Genomic DNA, 22,958 nt, shown 5'->3' with positions numbered 1-22,958 from the left:
TTCTTTTTTAACTTAATTGACAATATTTAAAAGAGGAAACCTATAAATGTGGAATAACAACATCAGAAAAACCACTCTGTGTAAAAGATACATTTGAGAGGAGGAAAAATACCATTTCAGCCTAGGAAATGTAACTTCAAAGAATTATTCACAAAGACCCTAACCCTTTTTGGGTGAGAAGATAGAACCTCTTAGCCAGATAGATGAGACTTCAGTGGAGTTTTTTTTTATCGGTAACAGCTGCAGACACATCAGGCAATAAAGTCCAGGGGCCTGTTGAATCCACCTTTTCTGTTCATGTACTGCCTGCAACAAGGGAAATAAATGTGAGCAAAATTTTCCACAATATCTCTCCCATATTTCTAAAATCTCAAGTCACTACTGATATAGTACTGTAGTAAATCATGCATCTTTAAATGTCTATGTCAATATACCCAGATAGAAATAAAATAGATGTACTAAGCCTGATATACTTACTTATTGTACTTTTAAAAGAAACCTAAACCACAAACAGCTAGCTGTCTGTCTGTCTGTCTTTCTCTCACATATATATACACACTAATTTAAGCAAAATCTGAAATAGCACCACAGTGGATGGGACCGGTATGCCGGTAGGTTTGGGTAAATATTAAATTGGAGGAAATATAAAAATAGATCAAGGAGACAATTCCACTTCCAAGTAACCAAGTAAAGACTCCAAGATGGCTGGTGGCCGTATTAAACTATTCACCCACCGGATGGAAAACAGAGAACAGGGAAGCATGAATGGAAGGAATTCTGCTGGGTCTCCTGTTTGCTCCCAGTCATCACAATACAGAAGTATCTGTGGGAGGGAAGGCTTTCTCATCAAAAGGACAAAAACAGCGCTGGGCTCCTGTAACACAAACTCTGTCCCTTGTGTACATGTGTATGCAGGGTCTGATAAAAAAAAGTAAGAAGTCTCCTCAAACCTCTGCTTGTTTTCTACATATATCTTATACAGAAGTAAAGCTTCAAACACGTTGTCATGGCAACCCTCTTGACTTTTTGACCATACCCTGAGGACACCCAGGTGTTATGATGCGCTTACAGAAGAGGCACAGCTCACACCACAGTGCGGCTGTCCTTCTGTTTCTGGATGCTTCTGCCAGAAATGCAAGCCACAGATCTAATGTACCAAATAAAAGGGAGCCACGGATTGAGGCAGGTCGGCCAAAGGCTGGCTAAAGGAGCTTGGAGGATTTTCTGTGTTTAGGAGCCAAAACATCTTGATTATCCTGAGATATTAGAGACTTTGACCAAGTAGGACACTGAATGTCCAGGCATAGGAAGGATCCCATAAAAATGGTGCCAGGATTTGAACTGTCATGCCAGCGATGGACAATCCTGAATAGGACTTGCAGCTCACACGGCGTCTGCCGGGGCTCTCTGTATAGCCTGGCATGGCATCCTCCCCTCAGGGTGACTTTGGGGGCCCTCATCAAACTGCAGCTCACATAGTGACGGGGCTGTAAGCTGAGGGCAGATATCAGTCCAGGATCTGATTTTCTTTATATAAATGATGCTGCACTTCAATGGTTAGATGGCCACTTGACACTGGTTTTTTGAACATAGGACTTTTTAATATTTACATTTTATGGCGTTTTACTAACCTAGGTGAAATGTTTGTGTGTGTTTGTGTGTGTGTATATATATACATACATACAGTACTGCGCAAAAGTTGTAGGCAGGCATGAAAAAATGCTATAAACAAAGAATGCTTTTAGCCATATAAATGATAGTTTATTTTTGTCAATTTTCAAAATGCAAAGTGAGCGAACAAAAGAAAAATTAAAATCAAATCAATATTTGGTGTGACCACCCTTTGCTGTCAAAACAGCATCCATTCTCATAGGTACACTTGCACAAAGTCAGGGATTTTGCAGTATTATAGTCAGGTGTATGATCAAGCAATTACACCAAACAGGTGCTAATGATCAATGCCACACTTAGGTTGAAACCCAGTCATGAACTGAAACAGAAGTGTAGGAGGATTAAAACTGGGGGAGGAACAAACTCTGCTACTAAGGTGAGGTTGTGAAAGAGAGTTTCATGTCATGGCAAGATTTAGCACAGCAACAAGACACAAGGTGGTTATACTGCATCAACAAGGTCTCTCCCAGGCAAAGATTTCAAAGCAGACGGGGGTTTCAAGATGTGCTGTTCAAGCTCTTTTGAAGAAGCACAAAGAAACGGGCAACGTTGAGGATCACAGACGCAGTGGTCGGCCAAGGAAACTTAGTACAGCAGATGAAAGACACATCAAGCTTATTCGAAATCGGAAGATGTCCAGCATTGCCATCAGCTCAGAACTGGCAGAAACCATTGGGACCCAGGTACACCCATCTACTGTCCGGAGAAGTCTGGCCAGAAGTGGGCTTCATGGAAGAGTTGCAGCCAAAAAGCCATACCTCCGACGTGGGAACAAGGCCAAGCGACTAAAGTATGCACTAAAACATAGGAACTGGGGTGCAGAAAAATGGCAGCAGGTGCTCTGGACTGAGGAGTCAAAATGTGAAATATTTGGCTGTAGCAGAAGGCAGTTTGTTTGTCGAAGGGCTGGAGAGCGGTACAATAATGAGTGTCTGCAGGCAAGAGTGAAGCACGGTGGAGGTTCCTTGAACATTTGGGGCTGCATTTCTGCAAATGGAGTTGGAGATTTGGTCAGGATTAATGGTGTTCTCAATGCTGAGAAATACAGGCAGATACTTGTCCATCATGCAACACCATCAGGGAGGCGTATGATTGGCCCCAAATTTATTCTGCAGCAGGACAAGGACCTCAAACATACAGCCAAAGTCATGAAGAACTATCTTCAGCGTAAAGAAAAACAAGAAGTACTGGAAGTGATGGCCCCCACAGAGCCCTGATCTCAACATCATCGAGTGTGTCTGGGATTACGTGAAGTGACAGAAGGATGTGAGAAAGCCTACATCCACAGAAGATCTGTGGTTCTCCAAGATATTTGGAACAACCTACCAGCCAAGTTCCTTCAAAAACTGTGTGCAAGTGTACCTAGAAGAATTGCTGCTGTTTTGAAGGCAAAGGGCATTGATATTGACTTGGTTTAGATTTTTCTTTTGTTTGCTCACTTTGCATTTTAAAAATTGACAAAAATAAACAATCATTATTTATATTTCTGAAAGTTTACAGCATTTTTTTCACACCTGCCTACAACTTTTGCACAGTACTCTGTGTGTGTGTGTGTGTGTGTGTGTGTGTGTGTATTTTCGTAGATTTTCACGGGTGTAGGTATGCTGGTCTTGTTGTATTATATACATACACACACACACACACAGAGCTAATCCATGTATGATATGCCACAGGCTGAATAAATAGATACTTTGATTTGGGGAAAGGAGTTTTCCCCTGTCTCATCTTAGACAAAGGTGTTTGGGCCAGCTTTACAGATTAATTTTCATTATGGAATATTTTTACCTGAATCTAGGGAAGATGGGTTAAATCAACTAAGCAGATACATTTATTGAATTCTAATTCAGGAACTGGAGGCAGCACACCACGTCTTTCTTCCCACAATAACAGTCCTGTAAGGTAAGTTTGGGTGGGACGCAGTGACCGTCTCCAAGCCCTCTAGGGAGCCTCAGTAATTGAGCAAAAGTCTCCAACACCTTAACGATTGCCCCACGCTAAGTAAGCGAATGACCATTGTCTTACCTGAAGGGTCCTTTTCAGGGCGCTGCAACGGAGAGTCCAAAGAAGGGTTAAACACAGCCAATCTGCCCAGAACTGAATTGAAAACTTTAAGCCACGCCTCTGGTGCCGACTTTCCTCAGATTTATTCAATGAAGACGTGGAACAGTTGCGCGCTGAAACTTCAACTGGAAGTCTAATATGGAACAAGTCAAAAATAGTCCAACAACAATAACAGAAACAACAAACAACACTGTGACTTCACAAACACCAGCGGAGAATAGACCCCAGGGCGGGGTGGACTCTCCGTTGCAGCGCCCTGAAAAGGACCCTTCAGGTAAGACAATGGTCATTTTCCAGGGCGCTGCTCTGGAGAGTCCAAAGAAGGGACATGCCCAAGCTAACTGTCACTAGGGCGGGAAGGCTCAGCCATCAGGGTCGCTCCGCTGGTATGGATGCCCTGAAGAACACGCCTCCCAAAGGCCCCTTCCGCCGATGCAAAACTGTCCAGTTTGTAATTTCGGACAAATGGAGACAGAGAAGTCCAGGTGGCCGCCTTGCAGATCTCTTCAATCGGTGCCTGTGTAGACCAGGCAGCTGTGGTGGCGGCGCTTCTAGTCGAATGTGCTGTGATATTGCGAGGCACAGGAACGGACTGTAAAACGTGGGCAAGCGCAATGCAGGCTCGCAGCCATCCGCCGATGGTAGATGAAGAGACCTTCTTGCCTTGAGAAGCTGGTTGAAAGGAGACGAATAGAGATTCGGATTTCCGAAAACTGGCCGTGCGCTTGATGTATCTGCGAATAGTCCTGCGCACATCCAGCATGTGCCAGCGCTTTTCCCTCGGGTGCCGAGGATGCGGGCAAAAATCCGGAAGGACCACCTCCTGCGCCCGATGAAACCAGGAATTGACCTTCGGAATGAAGGAAGGGTCCAGCCTCAGGATTACTCTGTCGTTACGAATGAGACACAAGTCCTCTCTGACTGACAAGGCAGCCAGTTCCGATATGCGACGAGCAGACGTGATAGCGACCAGAAAAACCGTCTTGAATGTGAGGTGTCTGAGACTGGCCGTCTTAATGGGCTCAAACGGGGGCCCGATGAGGGACCGCAACACTACATTGAGATCCCAAGATGGGTATCTGTGGACCACTGGGGGTCTCAGGTTGGTCGCTCCCCTGAGGAAACTGCGGATGGTCGGATTCCGGCCAAGAGATGCGTAGCCCTCAACTGAGAGGATAGTTGACAGGGCTGCCGCCTGGCGCCTCAGGGTGTTAGGTGCCAGGCCCTTGTCCAAACCTTCCTGCAGGAAGTCCAGGATGACAGGAACCGAAGCAAGGGGCGCAGACGTACCATGAGCCGTGCACCAGCTGGCGAAGGATTTCCAAGTGGCGTCGTAGATGCGCGTCGTGGACTGCCGTCGTGACGCTTGGATGGTGCCAATCACCTTGTCTGACAACTTGCCTCTGCTTAGGAGATCCCTCTCAAGTGCCAGACGGCCAGCTGCAGCCACTGGGGTTCTGGATGTTGAAGGGCCCCCTGGCTGAGAGAGATGTCCTGTGGAGGAATCCGCCACGGTGGTGTGATCGAAAGACTCACCAAGTCTGCAAACCAGGTTCTCCTGGGCCAGTACGGTGCTACCAGCAGCACCTCCGCCTCCTCTGCTAGGATCTTCCTGATGACTCTGGGAAGAAGAGGTAGCGGGGGAAAAGCGTAAAGCAGACCTTTCGGCCACGGGCCGTGCAGCGCGTTGACTCCTTCCGCCCTCGGGTCGTGGAACCTTGTGAAGAACCGCGGAAGATGTGCGTTGGCCGCGGTGGCGAACAGGTCCACCAGCGGGAGGCCGAACCTCTGGGACAGTTGCTGGAACAGCAGCGGATGTAGACGCCACTCCGAGTGGTCGACTGTGGATCTGCTCAGCCAGTCCGCCTGGGTGTTGCTCGTGCCCGAGATGTGCTCCGCCTGAAGAGAAAGGAGATACCTCTCCGCCCATCGACCCAAGAGCTCCGCCTCCTTCATCAGGGATCTGGAGCGCGTTTCCCCATCGATTGATGTGCGCCTTGGTGGCGACATTGTCTGTCATGATGCGCACGTGGTGGCCCTGAACGGTGCTCTGGAAGCGCTTCAGCGCAAGCCTGACTGCCCTCAGCTCCAGCCAGTTGATGCTGTGAGCGGCTTCGGAAGGGGACCACCTGCCCTGTGCGAGCTGGTTGTGGCAGTGGGCCCCCCAACCGAACAGGCTGGCATCCGTTGTGATGGTGAGCCTGACTGGCTCCTTGAATGGCGACCCCTTTAACAGGGCCGGAGACAACCACCACTTTAGAGAGCGACGTACCTCTGCTGGAACTGGAATCAGTCTTGTTGAGCTGCTTTCGTTTGTTCTTTGATATGGAAGCAGGAGCCACTGAAGGGGACGGGAGTGAAGTCTCGCCCAAGGCACGATTGACAGGCACGAGATCATCTTGCCGAGGAGCTGTGAGAGCTGAACCACCTTGACTAGACGTGACTGCTGCACCTGAACGACCATCTCCCGAAGGCTGGCCACCCTTTCCGGAGACAGGGATACCGTGCACGAGGTGGTGTCGATGACGGCCCCTAGATGCTTCAGTCTGGTCGTGGGAACGAGATGACTTTTTTCCAGGTTGATGGTGAACCCGTGGTCCCGGAGCGCCTGCATAGTGTGTTCTAGGTCGCTGACAGCTTGTTGATGCGATGATGACAGAATGAGAACATCGTCTAGGTAACAGTGGAGTCTGACCGGACGTGACCGTAGAAAAGCCGCCACGGCTGCGAGAACCTTTGTGAATGTCCTGGGCGCCGATGACAGGCCGAATGGCATTGCCCGGTACTGGTAATGGAGGCCCGCGTAAGAGAACCTCAGGAACTTGCGGTGGGCTTTGCGGATAGGGATGTGGAGGTAGGCCTCTTTGAGGTCTATGGACGTTAGTATATCGCCTGGCCTGATGCACCCCAAGATGGACTGGAGGGACTGCATCTTGAACCTGCGATATGTCACGTGGTGATTGAACCTCTTTAGATCTAATATCCCGCTCCACCCTCCTGAGTTTTTGGGGACCAGAAACAGGATTGAGTAAAACCCTCTTCCTTCCTGGCCTGCTGGGACAGGTTCTATGGCCCTGATCTCCTTGAGGTGCCTTATCTCCTGTTCCATGAGGGATCTTTTGACTAACCCTGAGGGAACTGGACACCGGATGAAGTGGCGGGGAGGGGGGGACCAGAATTCTAAAGTGAGACCCATGCGGACCGTTTGAAGAACCCACTGGTCCGACGTGGTCTGCTCCCATTTGGCGTGGAACAACTGCAACCGCCCTCCTATGGGAGCTGACCTGTGATGGTCATTTATACCTCCTAAAGGGTCGGGAGCCGGAGCCCCCCCGAAATGGCCGCTTGGAGAAGGGCTGCTGGCGACCTCTGTCTCGAAAGGACTGACGGTCCTGAGACCGCTCACCCTGCTGGGGATACGCCCGATGATAGGGGGCGGAGCTGGTGGAGGGCTCATTGTTCCGAAAGGCCTCCCTCCTGTAAGAGCCAGGACCTTTACGATCAGGCTTTTTGGTGACTGATGGCATCACTTTCTTTTTGTCCTTGTTTTCCACAAGGACTGGATCAAGGACCTCACCAAACAGCTTGTCCCCTTTAAAGGGGGCAGTAACAAGCTTCCATTTGGAGCGCATATCCACATTCCAGTGCCTAAGCCACAGGAGGCGTCTGGAAGTAACATTAGACGCTAGGACACGCGAGGCAAACTTAGCAGCATTCAGAGTGGCATCAGCAGTGTACTCTGTGGCTGCCATGATTTTATTGATATCCTGCCTGACTTTAACGTCCTTGGCAGGTATCTTCCTCAACAACTGCCTCAGCCACAGGAGAGCCGCCCTGGAGAAAAAGGAGGCTGAAGCAGAGGACTTAATGGCCCATGCAGCTGCCTGATGGGTCTTGTGACAAGCAGTTTCGGTTCTCTTGTCCTCAGCCTTGAGCCCCTCCAACAGGTCAGGAGGGAGCACAGAAGAGGAGGTAAGAGCCGCTACAGGGGGGTCGATAGGAGGGAGCTTGAGCAGCTCCTCCAGGCTGGCATCCACCGTATATAGCTTCTTGTCATGGCTGCTGGGGGTAGCCATGGTAGCTGGCTGCGCCCACTGTCTTTGAACTAAATTGAGGAACATCTTGGGTACAGGAACTATTTCCTGGACCGAAATGGGTTCCTCAAAGAGATCCCCAGATAGATCATCAGGGTCTACAACCACCTGAGCTGGGGGGGTGGACCCCATGTGAGTTGAGATCTTAGCCTTATCTAAAATGGTTTTGAAATTATCCAAATTAAATAAGCCTGAAAAGGCCGGCTTTTTGGCGGGGCTTGCCTCATCCCCAGAGAATTCAGCTTCCTGCCTAGGAAGAAATTCCTCTTCTTCCTCCCAGTCTGACTCATCGGAGGCCACTGAAGAATGCAGGGACGGAGGTGGAAGGCTGGGAGCCATCTCTCTGGAATCCTCGTGGGGTTGCAAATGGTGGGTCTTGCGAGTGCGCTTGCCACCTTTTCGCATGCCTGCCTCAATGCCCTGGGAAATGGCCCTGTTAATTATTTCCTGCATTTCAGTGGATAGGTTAGGCCCTTGGTCCTCAATGGGGCGAACCCCTTGAGTGGGCCCGGGGATCGGCTGTTGAGGGGCTAAGGGCCCCATTGGAGCTGGTCCCTCCTCCATATCAGAGGGACAGGCAAAGAGATCAGCCTGATCAGCCATGGAATGGCCTGGAGAAGTTGCCATGGCCAAGGAATCCCCTTCCTCTTCACTATCAGAAATGGGGCCTCCCTGGGTTGGAGGAATTTCCCTGGAGGGCTCCCCAGGAGACACCGAAAGGGAAGATTGGGCCTGCTGTTGGGCTTTGGAAACCTGTTTTTCTAAGGCCTTCTGTCGCCTTAATGCATCTTTGTCTAGGCCTGAGCCCTGCTTGGGGCCATGCCTGGAGTAAGGCTTACTCCCTCTAATGGCCTCCCTGGCAGCTTTCCCGGCCTGTCTTACAGGGGCTCTGGAAGAGACACCCTCAGAAGTCTCAGGGGCCTGATCTGCCATGGTAACAATCACTGGTTGGGGCAGTAGGGGGATGGGAAAACCACCACTCACCACCTCCAGAAAGCCCACCGCAGCACGATGCTCCTGAGGAGACAGAGAAACTGCAAGGCCTGAAGTAGTTTGGAATTTCTTAGGCGCGAGCAGAATTCGCTCCCAGTGCCTGCAGGAGAGTAAAGGAGGCGACCCAGCAGGCCACGATCCCACGCCGCTATCACTTGCTTGGATTGGGGCCCAGGTCGCCGGTCACACCGGGCAAGTCTGACTCCACGCGGCTCCTGCAAAGAGCCAGGCACCAGGCAGCTGCGGCAAAAAACTTTTAAAAGTAAAGCCGGAAGATTGCGCAATCCAAATGGCGGCCGGAACTCACCGGAGCTTTTGCGCGCCAAATTTAAAGAGGGAAGAAGCCAAAATGGCTGCCCTGGAAGCCCACGCAGCAATTTGACTTGCTAGAAGCACAAATTGCAACGGAGGGCTTCCAGTGGGAATCGGCCCCCAGTAGGGGTGCCCCAACAGCGCTGGCGTCGGCACTCCGACCCACGCGCTTCCCCCAACAGCTGCCTGCGGCTTCCAGGAGCCAGAGCAAAGCCCCGGACTCCAGGAGAGCCGAAAGGGTGAGAAAAACCCAATTAAAAAGGGAAAAAAACAAACTTAAATTTAAACTCACCAGCCTGCTCTAAAAATCCTTAAATATACTGTTTTAAAAAATTATTCTTCCTCTGGAGAGTCCAAGGAATCAATCTTAGAACTGGAGAAATCTTAAAGCGCGTCTACTGGGCTAGCTGAATTGAAAAAATCTGAGGAGAGTCGGCACCAGAGGCGTGGCTTAAAGTTTTCAATTCAGTTCTGGGCAGATTGGCTGTGTTTAACCCTTCTTTGGACTCTCCAGAGCAGCGCCCTGGAAAATAAGGAATTCTCTCTCATAAAGCCAGGTATTTTTGTTTCTAAAAAGAGTTAGGAAGGAGCCCAAAGCAAGTTTTGCAAAGGTTGTGTTGATCAAGTGATGCTGAGCACAGAAGGTTCCGGCAGCCCCTACGCTCAAGGGCCAATCTCTGCAAGGGAATAAATGCCAACCTGTATTTCCGTTTTTGGGAGACGTTGACAGCATAAGCGTTTACAGACCCATCCACTTTCTTGCCCTGCGAGACAAAGGGAAAAAAGCCATCACTTTCAAACAACTGAAAGAATGGCAATGGTCTTCTCACCAATTTCCAACATGTTTCATTCCGCATTATTTCCAGACTCAGCAGAAAGTTTGCCGACTACCCAGAAATCGCAGAGCAATGGGCAGGCCGGCAGGCAGAAGAATTTGCTTATACATCTCAGAGAAAAGGCACAATAATAATGCAATGAAATCACTATGTTTCAAGAAATCTAGTCCCCTTTTGTTTCTTTTTTAATAACTGCACATTTTTGGAAGTCTGTCCACTGCCACAAAGCCAAAGAACAAAAGTCTGACTGCTTTTCTGGTCTCTTTCCTCAGAGCATTTCTCCCAAGGAACCTTCCGAATGGAATCCCTCTCTGTTAATGAGATCCTAGAAGGATCCAAAGGAGAAAGATGAGGTCTGGATCTGACAGATGACTTGATGTAAATATAGTTTCCTGTTTAGTGCTGGCAAGGAAGAAATGATGCCTCCCAAATGGAAATTTTTTTAGAAGCAGTGGCATCCATAGAGGGTGCGTGTAAAAACAGACCAGGTGACAGGTATAGTATCATGGGGCAAGCTCCACCCATTTTGTGGTAGATGATGTCCCACGCCCACATCCTGGCACCACAACCTTGCATCTGCCCCCTTGTTTTTCTTGACTCTCCACTGGGAGTCTCTCCGGCATTGGGAGAGGGGAAGTAATTTAGTTCAGTTCTAGTATTCAAAATAAGTGTAAGAGCTGGTCTGCATCTAAGCGAGCCACTGGGAATCAGGTGGCATGTCAAGTTAATAACTGATGATGATGATAAATGACCAAGTTGCCCAATATGGCAATGGACTACCAACAGGCAGGAAGGCATGGAAGAAAGGCAAACTCCACCCATCTTCTATGTATTTACTTCTTGTGCCAACACAAGTGCAGCTACCTTGGGAGCCCTTTGGCCTGGTTCACCTGTCACACTTCACTTTACAGCCAGCAAATGTGTCCACTCCACTTGGCTCCTGTGCCCCTGTGGCAGGGATGCTCCCTCTGCTGGAGTCATGGGCTTGTCTTTCTTGCTCTTTCAATCGCTCAAGGTCTTTGGAAAAGTCAGCTGTTAAGGGCTTCCTGAGAACAGTGAGAGTTAGCCCTCATCTTGGGAGGTTTACTGTCCTAAAGAAATGGCTTTCTCGAAATAATTTAACTGGATGGTTTCATACATGTTCAGAAGAAGTAACGGCTGGAAGCTTATCAAAGAGAGATCCAACTTAGAACTAAGGAGAAATCATCAGTGGAACGCTTTGTCTCCTGTGATTTTTTGTGCTCCTTCACGGGAGGTTTTCAAGGAGATTGGAGTAGCGTAATGTCTCCTGTGCTTTGAACTGGGTTTGGCCCTTCAAGGTCCCTTCCAGGCCTGTTCTATTTGAATAGAAAGGCGCACACGTTAATCATAGGAGGCTCATTTTACTTCATGTCTGTGGGAAAACCGTAAGCTGCCCAAAAGAAGCCATTCTCCACATTAGTTAGGTCTAGATTAAAGAAGATCTCTGTTAAGGAACTTCAGGTTCTCTCCATAGGGAAAATGCATATATGGTAAGAAGAGTTTCTTTTCCTTTGTGGTGCTTCTTGGTCCTCCTGTCTTTACATTTTGCACATTAATTTCAGGGTGTGTGGAACTGCCTTTAACTACATGGAAGTGTACTCCCCAAACCTTTCGGCTTGTGATGTCTGAACAGAACAGCAGAGTTGGAAAGGACCTTGGAGATCTTCTAATCCAACCCCCAGTTCAGGCAGGAAAACCGTATAACATTTCAGACAAGTGCCAGTCCAGTCACTTCTTAAAGACTTCCAGTGTTGGAGCATTCACAACTTCTGGAGGCAACTTCTGTCCCACTGATTAATTGTTCTGCCAGGAAACTTCTCCTTAGTTTTAGGTTGCTTCTCTCCCTGACTAGCTTCCATCCATTGCTGCTTCTTCTGCCCTTAGGTGCCCTCTCTCACAGCAGTTTCTCAAAAGTTGAATTCAGCACTCACTAGTTTTGTAACTTTTCTTTACAATGCAGACATCCTTCCACATCCTGCTTGCAGCTTCCCACCTTAGCAGCAGATGTAGCTTACATACACGTTTTAAAGTTTAAGGGGAAAAAAGCTGCTTGCCTTTGTGGTGTCAAATGAGCCAAATCCCATCATTTTCATCATTTCAATTTCTTCTTCTGTTTTGCCTTCCAGGTCTTCTTCTGCGTAAGAAAACAAGGCATGACATGGAGATAAAATATCTCAATCCCAACCTGAGCATTATTTAATATTAAGTGTAACAAATGATCCTGGAGCATCAACACAACAACAAATTCCTTGACTCAGAAATCAGGGCAATCGAAGCGTTTCCTGTATTGTAGCTGGGCCTGAAATAGATCTAGGCTCCAAGTATACGTACAGCTGGAAGGCCATCAGCTCACCGTGGCCTCCTCCATGAAAGGGATCTATGAGCAGTTGGGCCTGAACCTCACGATCGATGGGAAGTCTTATTTAAAAAAAGTCACACCATCATCTTATTCAAGGATGGGGAAGGCCGTTTCATTTGAAAGGTGCTGCCCATTTCCTGGGTCTTTCAACACCACTGTGGGAAAAGTCTAGAAAAACATTTGTTTTCCTTTTCCTCAGGAAACTGATCCCCAGATATAGACCCCATAAACTTAAAAGTCATTGCATTAAGTCCAATGTGTTTTATTGCTATTTTGTTTCTCATTTTATTAATTTGTATTTTTCTGTTGCAATTTTTTTACCCTAATCAGAGAGGTCCTTCAATTTTGAACAGAATATTGTCAGAAGTGCTCAAAAAATAGACCAAACCACAACAACTGTAATCAGGGAGGACTATGGAAACAGGCACCGTTTTATTAGAACTGATCAATAATGATGAGGAAAGCTTTTAAGGTTTAAATACAGGACATTAAGAGAGCGGGCATCAAAATTTCATTTTTAATGTGTGCCCATGTGTTCACAGAAGAAAGTGACAACAAAGCTTATCTTTATCTTATCTTGTCTTATCATAAGAGTTAGCTCTCAATAAAGGGGTGGGGAGGTTTTGTCCTCTCCAAGACCAGGAAATGACCAAACAGTCCAGGGCTGATGTCAGGCCTGCAGTTATATTCCTTTTTAGGATCTTTGGCCTGCCACACACTCTATTATTTCATTATGCTTTCATTAGTGTAGTAGTTGGGAGGGGCGGAATAGAAAGGAGTAGAATCATGGAATGTGTTGTTGTCATTCTTTTCTAGAAGCCCAAGGCCATCTTTGTCTCTGCACCTCTGCACCTGACCGGAACCAGGTGGGTGGAGATGCCAGCATGGCCGAAGAAGATTGGACCATGTGATGGATTTAAGGGTGTGGGTATAAGATCCTGAACTTTCAACTGGGTGGAATCCCAGGAAGCTTTAGATTTGGGATTTCCACAGATGTGCCAACATGTCTGTCTTATTAAATTAGAATTTTAAGGATAGCTCTGCCTTGGACTCTGATTTAATTCTGCATGATATTTGGAACGCTGACAGCTGATTGTTCAAAGGCTTCCCAGTCCTTATAGACTTTGTCCAACGCAAAAAGCAAAGAGTGGAAACCAGAACCTCGCAGCAAGGTACGCCACCTGGGTTGCTACCTGTGATTTGATGCTCTTTGTCTTTACTGTCCTTCTTCTCATCCTCTCGCCTTTCTTTCTGCCGGGAAGGAGAAGAAGAATTGGATCTATGCCGCCGAGGAGATCTAGAATGTCAAACCAGCACAGGTTTCACTTTAACAGCAAAAAAAAAATACGTATTTGTATTATGAGACAAAATGAAGGTTTTGTATTATTTTCAAATAACTAGAACAGGGGCATTAAAGCAAAAGCAAAGGATGCATGCCAGAAGCATAACTGCATCTTCAGACAATGATCACTGTTTTCTTTTCCTTTAATCTACATTAAAGTGGCAGGAAAAAGAACAGAGCTAGATCAGTCTGCCTACCACAGGAATAGAGTCCTTCTTGGGGAGGGTTATGTACAATCATTCCAGTAATGACAGCCTAGCCTAACAGCTAAAGCAAAATACATAGAATTTGAATTGCTAACACAGAGCTATACATTTGTTGTGTTCTTCAGCTTTAGATGAAATTGTATTTCTAATACTAGGCAAACTATTAGACAAAACAATGCAGCAAGTATAGTATATTTATGTATAAAATGATATGAAAAAATAACTAGCAAGAATATAACATCCTTGTAGAGCTGTATGTTTTATTATTAATATTAAAATGATCATCTAGATGTAAATTATCTAATTCTTTTGTTTTTTGGTTATCAGGCATAAATTATTTATTTGGATACAATTATAAATATCAGTTAGCTATGCCTGCAGGATTAACAAAAACCCTTATAATCAACAGTCCAATAAATTTGTAGCCATGACACTGAGCAATAACTTCAATTTGATTATAGTTTAAAGAATGAACATATTAGAAAAACATTTTTCTTTTTGAAATAACTAATTTGTGAAAGAATTTGAATGAGACTCCACAATTCCTAAAGTCTCTTTAGTTAAAGTGTTTATTTAGAAGACAGTTTTGATGTTTCCAAATTTATATTAGATAAGTTACAGTCCTGCAGTCATTAGTGGGAGGAGATGGGTGATAATTTCCCACAACAATGGCAGTCGGCAGGTCTATTCTTATTTAAGTTGACTACTCTTTATGGAATAGGTTACTGTTAGCCAAAGAGTTAGTTGCTACCACCCATTGCACTTTCTCACCTAGATCTTCGTCTGTGTGGAGAACGAGAACGACTTCTCCTTCTGTCTCTCTCTCGAGATCTTGATCGCTCCCGTCTCCTCCTCTCTCTTTCACGTGAGGTGGATCTGGAACGCCGACGTTCTTTTTACAGAGTAAAACAACAGAAGCAGTAAGTTCCCTCGATGGAAGAAGAATATTTCTCCTAAACTAATACATCACACCTGAAATATTGTCACAACTTCAGCAAATTTGGTCCTCCAGAAACAGATGCTTTACAGACTGCTCCAATGTTAAATAATACTTTGAGGGATCCTCAGTGTTTTCTTGAAGACATTTAAATAATATTGTTTTTTTAAATTGCGTTCTATGCCTTTATTCAACTCTTCTTCCATGAAACTTACAATATGATATAAAGTTAATTCCAATTTCTCCTGGCTTACAATAAGCAAAAGATACTCAAATGAAAAATACAAAAGGTATTTTGCCATCAATTGTCACGTGTCATTTAAACCACCATTCTACATCCTGACATGTTCCCTTAAAAATGAAGGATTATAGAACTGGAGGCTACTGGAGAAAACATATTGCTGGTAAAACCAGGGATTAGCCTAAAAAGGAAACCAACCCAAGTGGCCTTTGGCGTTATATAGGATCGACTAGCTTTCACATGAAAACTACGAACGCCTTCCCTCTCTCTTCAAGACATTTCAACCGGCCCTTTTCTTTCTTTTTCATTAACCTTCAACCAATTCAAGGGAAGGGATGGAAAAGGCCTCGTCCCCCACCCACCCCTCCCTCCCTGCAATCGGAAGCCCCGAGAGGCCGGCCGTTCCTCCCCTCTCTCCCCGGGCGGCCTTCCGAAGGGGCTCTGCGCTGCGGCACAAGGTAGCCGCCGCCCGCTAAAGGCGCTCCGAGCCCTCCGGCTAGAGGAAAGGGGGAAGGGCTCCCTCGGGGCTGCCTGCCTTAAGCAGGACGCCCCGGGCGGAGGGAAGGCGGCCGGGAAGCCAAAGACCCTGAGGGCAGCCGGAGCAACCGGGCCTCGCTACCCCGCTCACCCCTCCGCGGAGGCGACCGGGAGCGGCTGCGACCCATCGCGCGCGACTCCTTCCCGGCGCCCGGCCGAGGCGAAAGTCGCTTCCGGCGTTTGCTCCCCGGAACTTCCGGTGAGACAACGGCCCGCGCACCCCCGCTTGCACCTCCGGCCAGAAACGGCCTCCGCGCCAGAAGTTCCGCTGAAGGAATCGGGAGGCGTCGCGCGCGGCTTTGGGCTGGTCTGGGTGGAGCTGCGGTCCCCCGGAGGGCGCCGTTTCTGGGTGGCTGATACTGCATCCTCTTTAGGATTACATCCCGGGTTTTGAACGTATAACTACAGTGGCCACGTGTATCTGCTATTAGAATGTGCGGTTTTTGTGACGTTTTTCTTAGTTTTGATATTTGATTTTCATTTGAAAATAAAAGTTTATAACAGATGCACTTTTTTATTCTTTTGAATCTCTTTCACGTTTGCCTCATTTTTCAGATTTGTTTTTAATCTTTCCCAATAAAATATGGTCTCTGTATTATAAAGCAATGAAGGTGGCTAACATTCCTGCCTCCTCTTTCCCCCCCCACAACCCTGTGAGGTGGATTTGGCTGAGAGAAGCAGGCGCCCCAAGTCCTGCGGCAACTCTCGTGCTTAAAGAGGCCTAGAACTCACCAGCTCCTGGTTTCAGCTGACACCTGGTCTGTTTTATAGAACTGCTGCTCCCTTTCTGCCTGCTTCCATTAAAGGATCAAAGGATGTCCTGGGAGGAGAACTGTAGCATTCAAGTTGCAGAAAATGACAGACTTGGACATCTCGGGATGCAGGAGATGTTTATTGGCGGCCAGGTTCAGAAAAGTTAGCCCATGGCTAACGTTGCTAATTTCTGAACGACGTTCATTATCGAAGCACGCATTCTTATACATTCTCAAAAACGGCGCAACACGGAAACACTTAGCTCGTTTCTTATTGGTTACCTTGAGGAAAAAGCCTTATAAGGAGATGGGGGTCTTACTTCTCCTTTTGTCTTGGGCCATAGGTGCTGACTACGAGTCTTTATGCGAACTTTAGCTGAACCTTGTGGTTTTGGGCTTTTGACATAAGGACATTTACTGGAACATTTACTGGACTTCTGTGGTTGAAGGCTGATGACATTTTCCCGTCTTCTTACAAGCAAGCTTTTTACCTGTCCCTTATGCCACGTCTTGTTTTTATATTTTAGTTCACATTTTATTCTGCTTTATCCCCCCCCCCTTCTAGACTCTATTAATAGCTACAATTGAGTCTAGCCTATTGCAAAGTTTTTTTGATTAACAATATAAGCATGCAGAATACACATCAGTGAAAAAGCAAAGAAACAAGCAATACACATAGAATAATTCTTAGGACTTATCTTCTGGAAGTACTTTCTCCACTCCTAAGAGTGCAATTTGAACATACGAGCCAGTATCTGAAATTTCATCTTCCTCATCGGGATGTGGGACAATCCTATGGTTAATAAAGTTTTCCATCAGCATTAATAATAATAATAATAATAAATTTAATTTGTTAGCCGCTCCCTCTCCACAGGGGACTCGGGGCGGCGTACAGTAAAATAAAAACACATACAGGTATACATATAAACTACACACATACAAATACATACACATACACGGAGGAGGTGACAATCATTAAATATATCACAATAATAATAATCAAATTAGCTAAAATACCCCATATTAAAAATTACAAATTTAAAAAGGACTGTCAGGAGGCATAGGATGAAGCTACGGTTGAGCCAGGCCAGATAATTGAAACAGGTGGGTCTTGAGCTTTACACGGAAGGAGCGGAGATCGGAAGTAATCCTGATGTCAAGGGGGAGGTCATTCCACAGGGCTGGGCCCATCACAGAGAAGGCCCTGCTCCTGGGTGTCGTCCCCCGACACTGTTTAGCGGACGGCACCTGGAGAAGTCCCTCTCTGTGTGAGCGGATTGGTCGTAGGGATGTATGGGGCAGGATGCGATCCCGCAGATAACTAGGTCCTGTGCCATGGAGCGCTTTGAAGATCGTAATCAAAACCTTGAAACGCACCCGAAAGACCACAGGAAGCCAGTGCAGCTCGCGCAGGAGAGGTGTTACATGGGAGTACCTAGTACTCCCCATAATCACCCGCGCGGCCGCATTCTGGACCTACTGCAGTCTCCGAGTGCATCTCAAGGGAAGCCCCATGTAGAGAGCATTGCAGTAGTCTAGGCGAGACGTCACCAGCGCATGAGTGACTGTGCGTAAGGCATCCCGGTCCAATAAGGGGCGCAATTGGTGCACCAGGCGAACCTGGTGGAACGCCCCCCTTGCCACGGCTGTTACATGGTCATCCATGGACAGCCGGGCATCCAGGAGGACGCCCAAATTGCGCGCCCGCTCCATGGGGGCCAGTTGCTCGCCCCGATGGCCAGAGATGGAAGCAACTGGTTGAACCGGGGGGCCGGAAGCCACAGCCACTCCGTCTTGGAGGGGTTGAGTTTGAGTCGGTTGTCACCCATCCAGACCCGTACGGCTTCCAGGCACCGGGACATCATTTCGACGGCCTCGTTGGGGTGGTTCGGGGTGGAAATGTACTGCTGAGTATCATCAGCGTACAGATGATATCCCACCCCAAAGCCACGGATGATCTCGCCCAGCGGTTTCATGTATGTGTTGAACAGGAGTGGCGAGAGGACTGACCCCTGTGGTACCCCACAAGTGAGGGGGCTCAGGGTCGATCTCTGCTCCCCTGCCAACACACGTTGTGCCCGGCCGGAGAAGTAGGAGCCGAACCACCATAAAACGGTGCCCCTAACTCCCAACCCCTCCAGCCGGTGCAACAGGATACCATGGTCAATGGTATCGAAAGCCGCCGAGAGATCTAATAGGACCAGGATAGAGGAACAACCCCTATCTCTGGCCCTCCAGAGATCATCAACCAACGCGACCAAGGCCGTCTCCGTGCTGTGCCCGGGTCGGAAGCCGGACTGGCGCGGGTCTAGATAATCATTCTCCTCCAGGTGACGTGGAAACTGTTGGGCCACCACACTCTCTACAACCTTCGCTAAGAATTAACTCCCTTTCAACCCATATTTCCTTTATGGACCTCATAACGAGTTGCTTAAGTAGGGGTATTATGCAAGGGAGAAAGGCTAAGCTTGCGATCCCACATAACAGAAGAAACAGCATTTGTTTAATCCAACCTGATCCCGGTAGCCAAGAAAACCAGGCATCTGTCCCTTGCAGTCTTTGACCAATTGAGGAAGCTCGGTCCTGTAGTTCTTTGACCATCTCACAGACTTCTCCTGATCTATTCATATAGAAACAGCAATCTTCTCCCAGGAATACACATAGCTCACCTTTTTCAGCAGTTAAGAGATCTATGGCATGCCGGTTTTGCAAAACTACTGCTGCCATGGAATCTATTTGATCTTGCACCTTTAACTTTAACTTTTAACTTTTATTTAATTTATAGACCGCACCCTCTCCCAGAAGGGACTCGGGGCGGTGTACAGTCATATTAAAAACACAATAAATATACATCAATATAAATATAAAAATAGATATAGATGTGGCTGGAGGAGGAACATATAATTTACTGTACAATAATAGTTAAAGTTCAAATTTAAAATTTAAAAATGCATTAAAAACTACCCCTAAAAAGAAACTATCCCAGTATCAAATGTTTGCCAGGAGGTATAAAATGGGACTATAAATGGGCCAGGCCAGCTAATTGGAACAGGTGGGTCTTGAGTTTCTGTCGGAAGGAGCGGAGGTCGGTAGTAGTTCTGATATCGGGGGGGGGAGGTCATTCCAGAGGGTTGGGCCCATCACAGAGAAGGCTCTACTCCTGGGCGCCGCCCGTTGGCATTGCTTAGTGGACGGCACCTCAACCAGGGTGCCAGCAATTTGGTTTAGGCTTTCTTGGAATTCTTCTGACAGTTGTCTAAACTGTGTGATGGAGTGGGTCATTCCACCCACACCTGTTCCAACTGCTGTCCCTATTCCCAGGATCGCTAATAGTGGGATTAGAAGCGGCACTCTTTTCTGGACATGTCCCATGAGGGGTACAGGGAGAGCCTGTTCCCCACTTACCACTTTAGGGAGGAGGTGTATTAGAGTGCATGTGCCAGTCCAATTAGTGGGTAAACATAGATATGCATTTTTCCCACATAGAAAGAAAACTCCATTTTCTCCTACACATATACCAATGTTCATGGAGAAAGCATGAGCTTGGAGGTTCCTTTCATTAGCCCAGACTTGTAAAGTTCCTGCTAGGAACATACCAGTTAGAGGCTGTAATGGAACTTCTTGGTTAGGTTCCATTAACTTATTTCTGAGGACTGGACCTTCAAAGAGATATTGGGAACTGGCGTTTCCAGGGGGAAAGTAAACACAAAATCCCGTAGTGGATTGAATTGAAAGCCAAACGGGAAGTCGGGGTAGCTGGAGTGGCCTTGGGCACCTTCCAGTAGTCAGATTCCCCTCACAACGGTTAAAAACGAGTGGAGGCGGGAGCGAGAAAGTGATTTTCTGTTGGAAAAGCTTGTGAGCAGAGGGAGACATGCTTCAAGTTAATTTCACATCCACGAGTGTCTTCCTAGGAGCAAGGTGTTAGCGTTCTAAATACCATGTATGAAATAAATCATTGTCCAAGGCAGAATCTTCCTTAAAGTTCCCATTTATTCATAACAGGCAAGTTAGCACGGCTATGGAATTCCAACTCTGATCTGCATCCTGGAATTCCACCCAGTTGAAAGTTCATGATCTATCCTCACACCCACAAATCCATCACATGTTCCAATCATCATCTTCCACGCTGGCATCTACACCCCTCTGCTTCCGGTCAGGTGTCGAGGTGCAGAGACAAAAGATGACCTTGAGCTTCTATAAAAGAATGTCAACAATACATTCTACAATCCTACTCCTTTCTATTCCCCCCTCCCAACTACTACACTATTGAAACAGCATAGAAAATTATAAGAAAGTGTGGCAGGCCAAAGATCCTAAAAAGAACATAACTACAGGCCTGACAGGCGGCCTCTCCTCAGAAGAAAAACGTTTCCTGAAAAGAGAATAACATAAAAGTTAACATAACAAAATTAACCACCTCTTCTCCCCCCAGGGGACCCTTTGATTTATCGGGAAACTTCTCATGGAATTGTTTTACTAACTTCTCCATTTTTAGATTCCAGCTTTTCACCCAAGTAGCTTCAGACCAAGGGTAACCCTTCCAATGCACTAAGTACTGTAAGCGACCCCTATTCAGCCTGAAATCTACAATTTTTTCCACCTCAGATTGTATTTCCCCTTCTATCACTACAGGAGGAGATTGAGTTTGGGTGGATGCTCTTCTGTTAGACCCAATTACTGGTTTCAACAAGCTCCAATGAAATTCTGGGTCAATTTCCCCTAGACTTCTGGGTAGACTGAGTTGAACTGTAACTGGGTTAACTATCTTCACTATTGGGAATGGACCTAGAAATTTTGGACCCAATTCCTTGCTAGGCATTTCTAATCTTATGTATTTGGTAGATACAAAAACATTGTCCCCCATACGGTAGGGGTTTTGGAGCGAGCGATGTTGATCATCTTGCTTCTGGTAGGCTTCTGCCGCAACTGCTAGAGCCTTCTTCGTATTCTCCCATCCTTTCTTTAGCATGTTCATCCATTCACTCAAAGATATGAAGGAAGGAGGTTCTCTAGGCAACTCAGGCATGGCAACAAATTCTATGCCGCTGGTAATCTGGAAAGGAGTAAATCCAGTGCTGCTGTGGACTGCATCGTTGTACGCCACTTTGGCGAAGGGTAGCAAGTCCGACCACTTGTCTTGTTGATAGTCCACAAAACACCAGAGGTATCGTTCCACCACCGCATTGGCTCCCTCTGTTGCGCCGTTCATGCTGGGATGAAACTCTGAGCTCAGTTCTTGTGTGGACCCAATGGATCTCAGGACCTCTCTCCAGAACTTGGCTTTGAACTGGACTCCGTGGTCTGAAATGATCCTCTTGGGTACTCCATGCAGGTGATAAATGTGTTTCACAAACATTTTCGCTAATTCGTTTGCGGATGGCAATCCTGAGCAAGCAATGAAGTGTGCCTGCTTAGAAACCAAATCATTAACTGTCCAAATTACTTTATGCCCACTGTTGTCTAGGAGTTCCACGATGAAGTCCATTGCGACCTCTTCCCATGGCCGTTTAGGGCTCTCTGCTGCAGGTGCTGTAGGTTCTGGGCTCTTGGATTCAATCATCCACGGCTGGCCTTTTTCCTCCTCTGAGGCCTCCCACTTGGTAGGACTCTTCGTCACCTGAAGTTGGGGATCCTCTTCCAGAGGTCGGTTGGGCATTTCCCCCTCCGAGGCCTCCCCCTTGGTTAGACTCTTTGTCACCTTCTGTTGGGGATCCTCCTCCGGAGATTGTTTGCCCTTTTCCTCTTCCGAGGCCTCCCCCTTGGTAGGACACTTCGTCACCTTAAGTTGGGGATCCTCTTCCAGAGGTTGTTGGCCCAGATGACTTTTCTGTGGTGGCATCTGGGGCTTTCTCTTTACCACCGTGGCGATTGGTACACACGTTTGTTCTTCGGCAATTCCCTCCTCCGAGGCCTCCCCCTTGGTAGGACTCTTCGTCACCATAAGTTGTGGATCCTCTTCCAGAGGTCGTTTAGGCTTTTCCCCCTCCGAGGCCTCCCCCTTAGTTGGACTCTTTGTCACCTTAAGTTGGGGATCCTCCTCCGGAGATTGTTTGCCCTTTTCCTCTTCCGAGGCCTCCCCCTTGGTAGGACACTTCGTCACCTTAAGTTGGGGATCCTCTTCCAGAGGTTGTTGGCCCAGATGACTCTTCTGTGGTGGCATCTGGAACCCTCTCTTTACCGCCGTGGTGGTTGGTGCGCACGTTTGTGGCATTGGGGCTGGAGCCAAGCACTCTGATGCTCTGTGGTCAAGTTGACAACAATGGTGGCATTTAATTGGCCCCCATGAGGAATGGAACCTAGTTACATCTCTAAACTTAGGAACTGTTTCATCACATTGGCTTGCTCTCCAACTTGCAGCTTTCCCCTTGGTAAACCCTTCTTCCATGGTGGAGATTGCTTCTCTGTAGGAAGGTGGGGTAAGAACCTTTTGGGGCATTGCAGATGCACCTTGTCCCGCTTCCCATCCTGCAGGCCTCTCTTTGGTAATCCCTTCTTCCATGTTGGAGATTGCTACTCTGTAGGAATGTGGGGTAAAAACCTTTTGGGGCATTGCAGATGTGCCTTGTCCCGCTTCCCATCCTGCAGGCCTCTCT

General features: G+C 47.3%; 1 protein-coding gene across 1 annotated transcript; it reads right to left on the bottom strand.

Moving 5' to 3' along the window:
• Positions 1-15,854, bottom strand: SNRNP27 (small nuclear ribonucleoprotein U4/U6.U5 subunit 27). Its single transcript, XM_081961162.1, has 6 exons — positions 15,702-15,854; positions 14,667-14,787; positions 13,541-13,644; positions 12,043-12,122; positions 9,831-9,895; positions 1-306 (listed from the first exon to the last, which is right to left on the bottom strand). Exons 1-6 carry the CDS (start codon positions 15,736-15,738, stop codon positions 252-254), a joined length of 462 nt encoding a protein of 153 aa, XP_081817288.1. The 5' UTR covers positions 15,739-15,854; the 3' UTR covers positions 1-251.
• Between the last annotated feature and the right edge of the window lie 7,104 nt (positions 15,855-22,958).

This window comes from Natrix helvetica, assembly GCF_964273705.1.
Source record: "Natrix helvetica genome assembly, chromosome: 8".
Lineage (NCBI taxonomy): Eukaryota > Metazoa > Chordata > Lepidosauria > Squamata > Natricidae > Natrix > Natrix helvetica.
Note: the sequence above shows the minus strand (reverse complement) of the source record. Positions and strands in the feature narration are given on the sequence as shown.

Bases quoted from the DNA above. Each gene is read 5' to 3' on its own strand.
- SNRNP27 (XM_081961162.1), bottom strand. From the start codon at position 15,738: ATGGGTCGCAGCCGCTCCCGGTCGCCTCCGCGGAGGG. The intron at 14,788-15,701 runs GTGAGCGGGGTA...CTCTGTAAAAAG, and splicing joins CCGGTCGCCTCCGCGGAGGG to AACGTCGGCGTTCCAGATCC. The intron at 13,645-14,666 runs GTGAGAAAGTGC...TTGACATTCTAG, and splicing joins CCACACAGACGAAGATCTAG to ATCTCCTCGGCGGCATAGAT.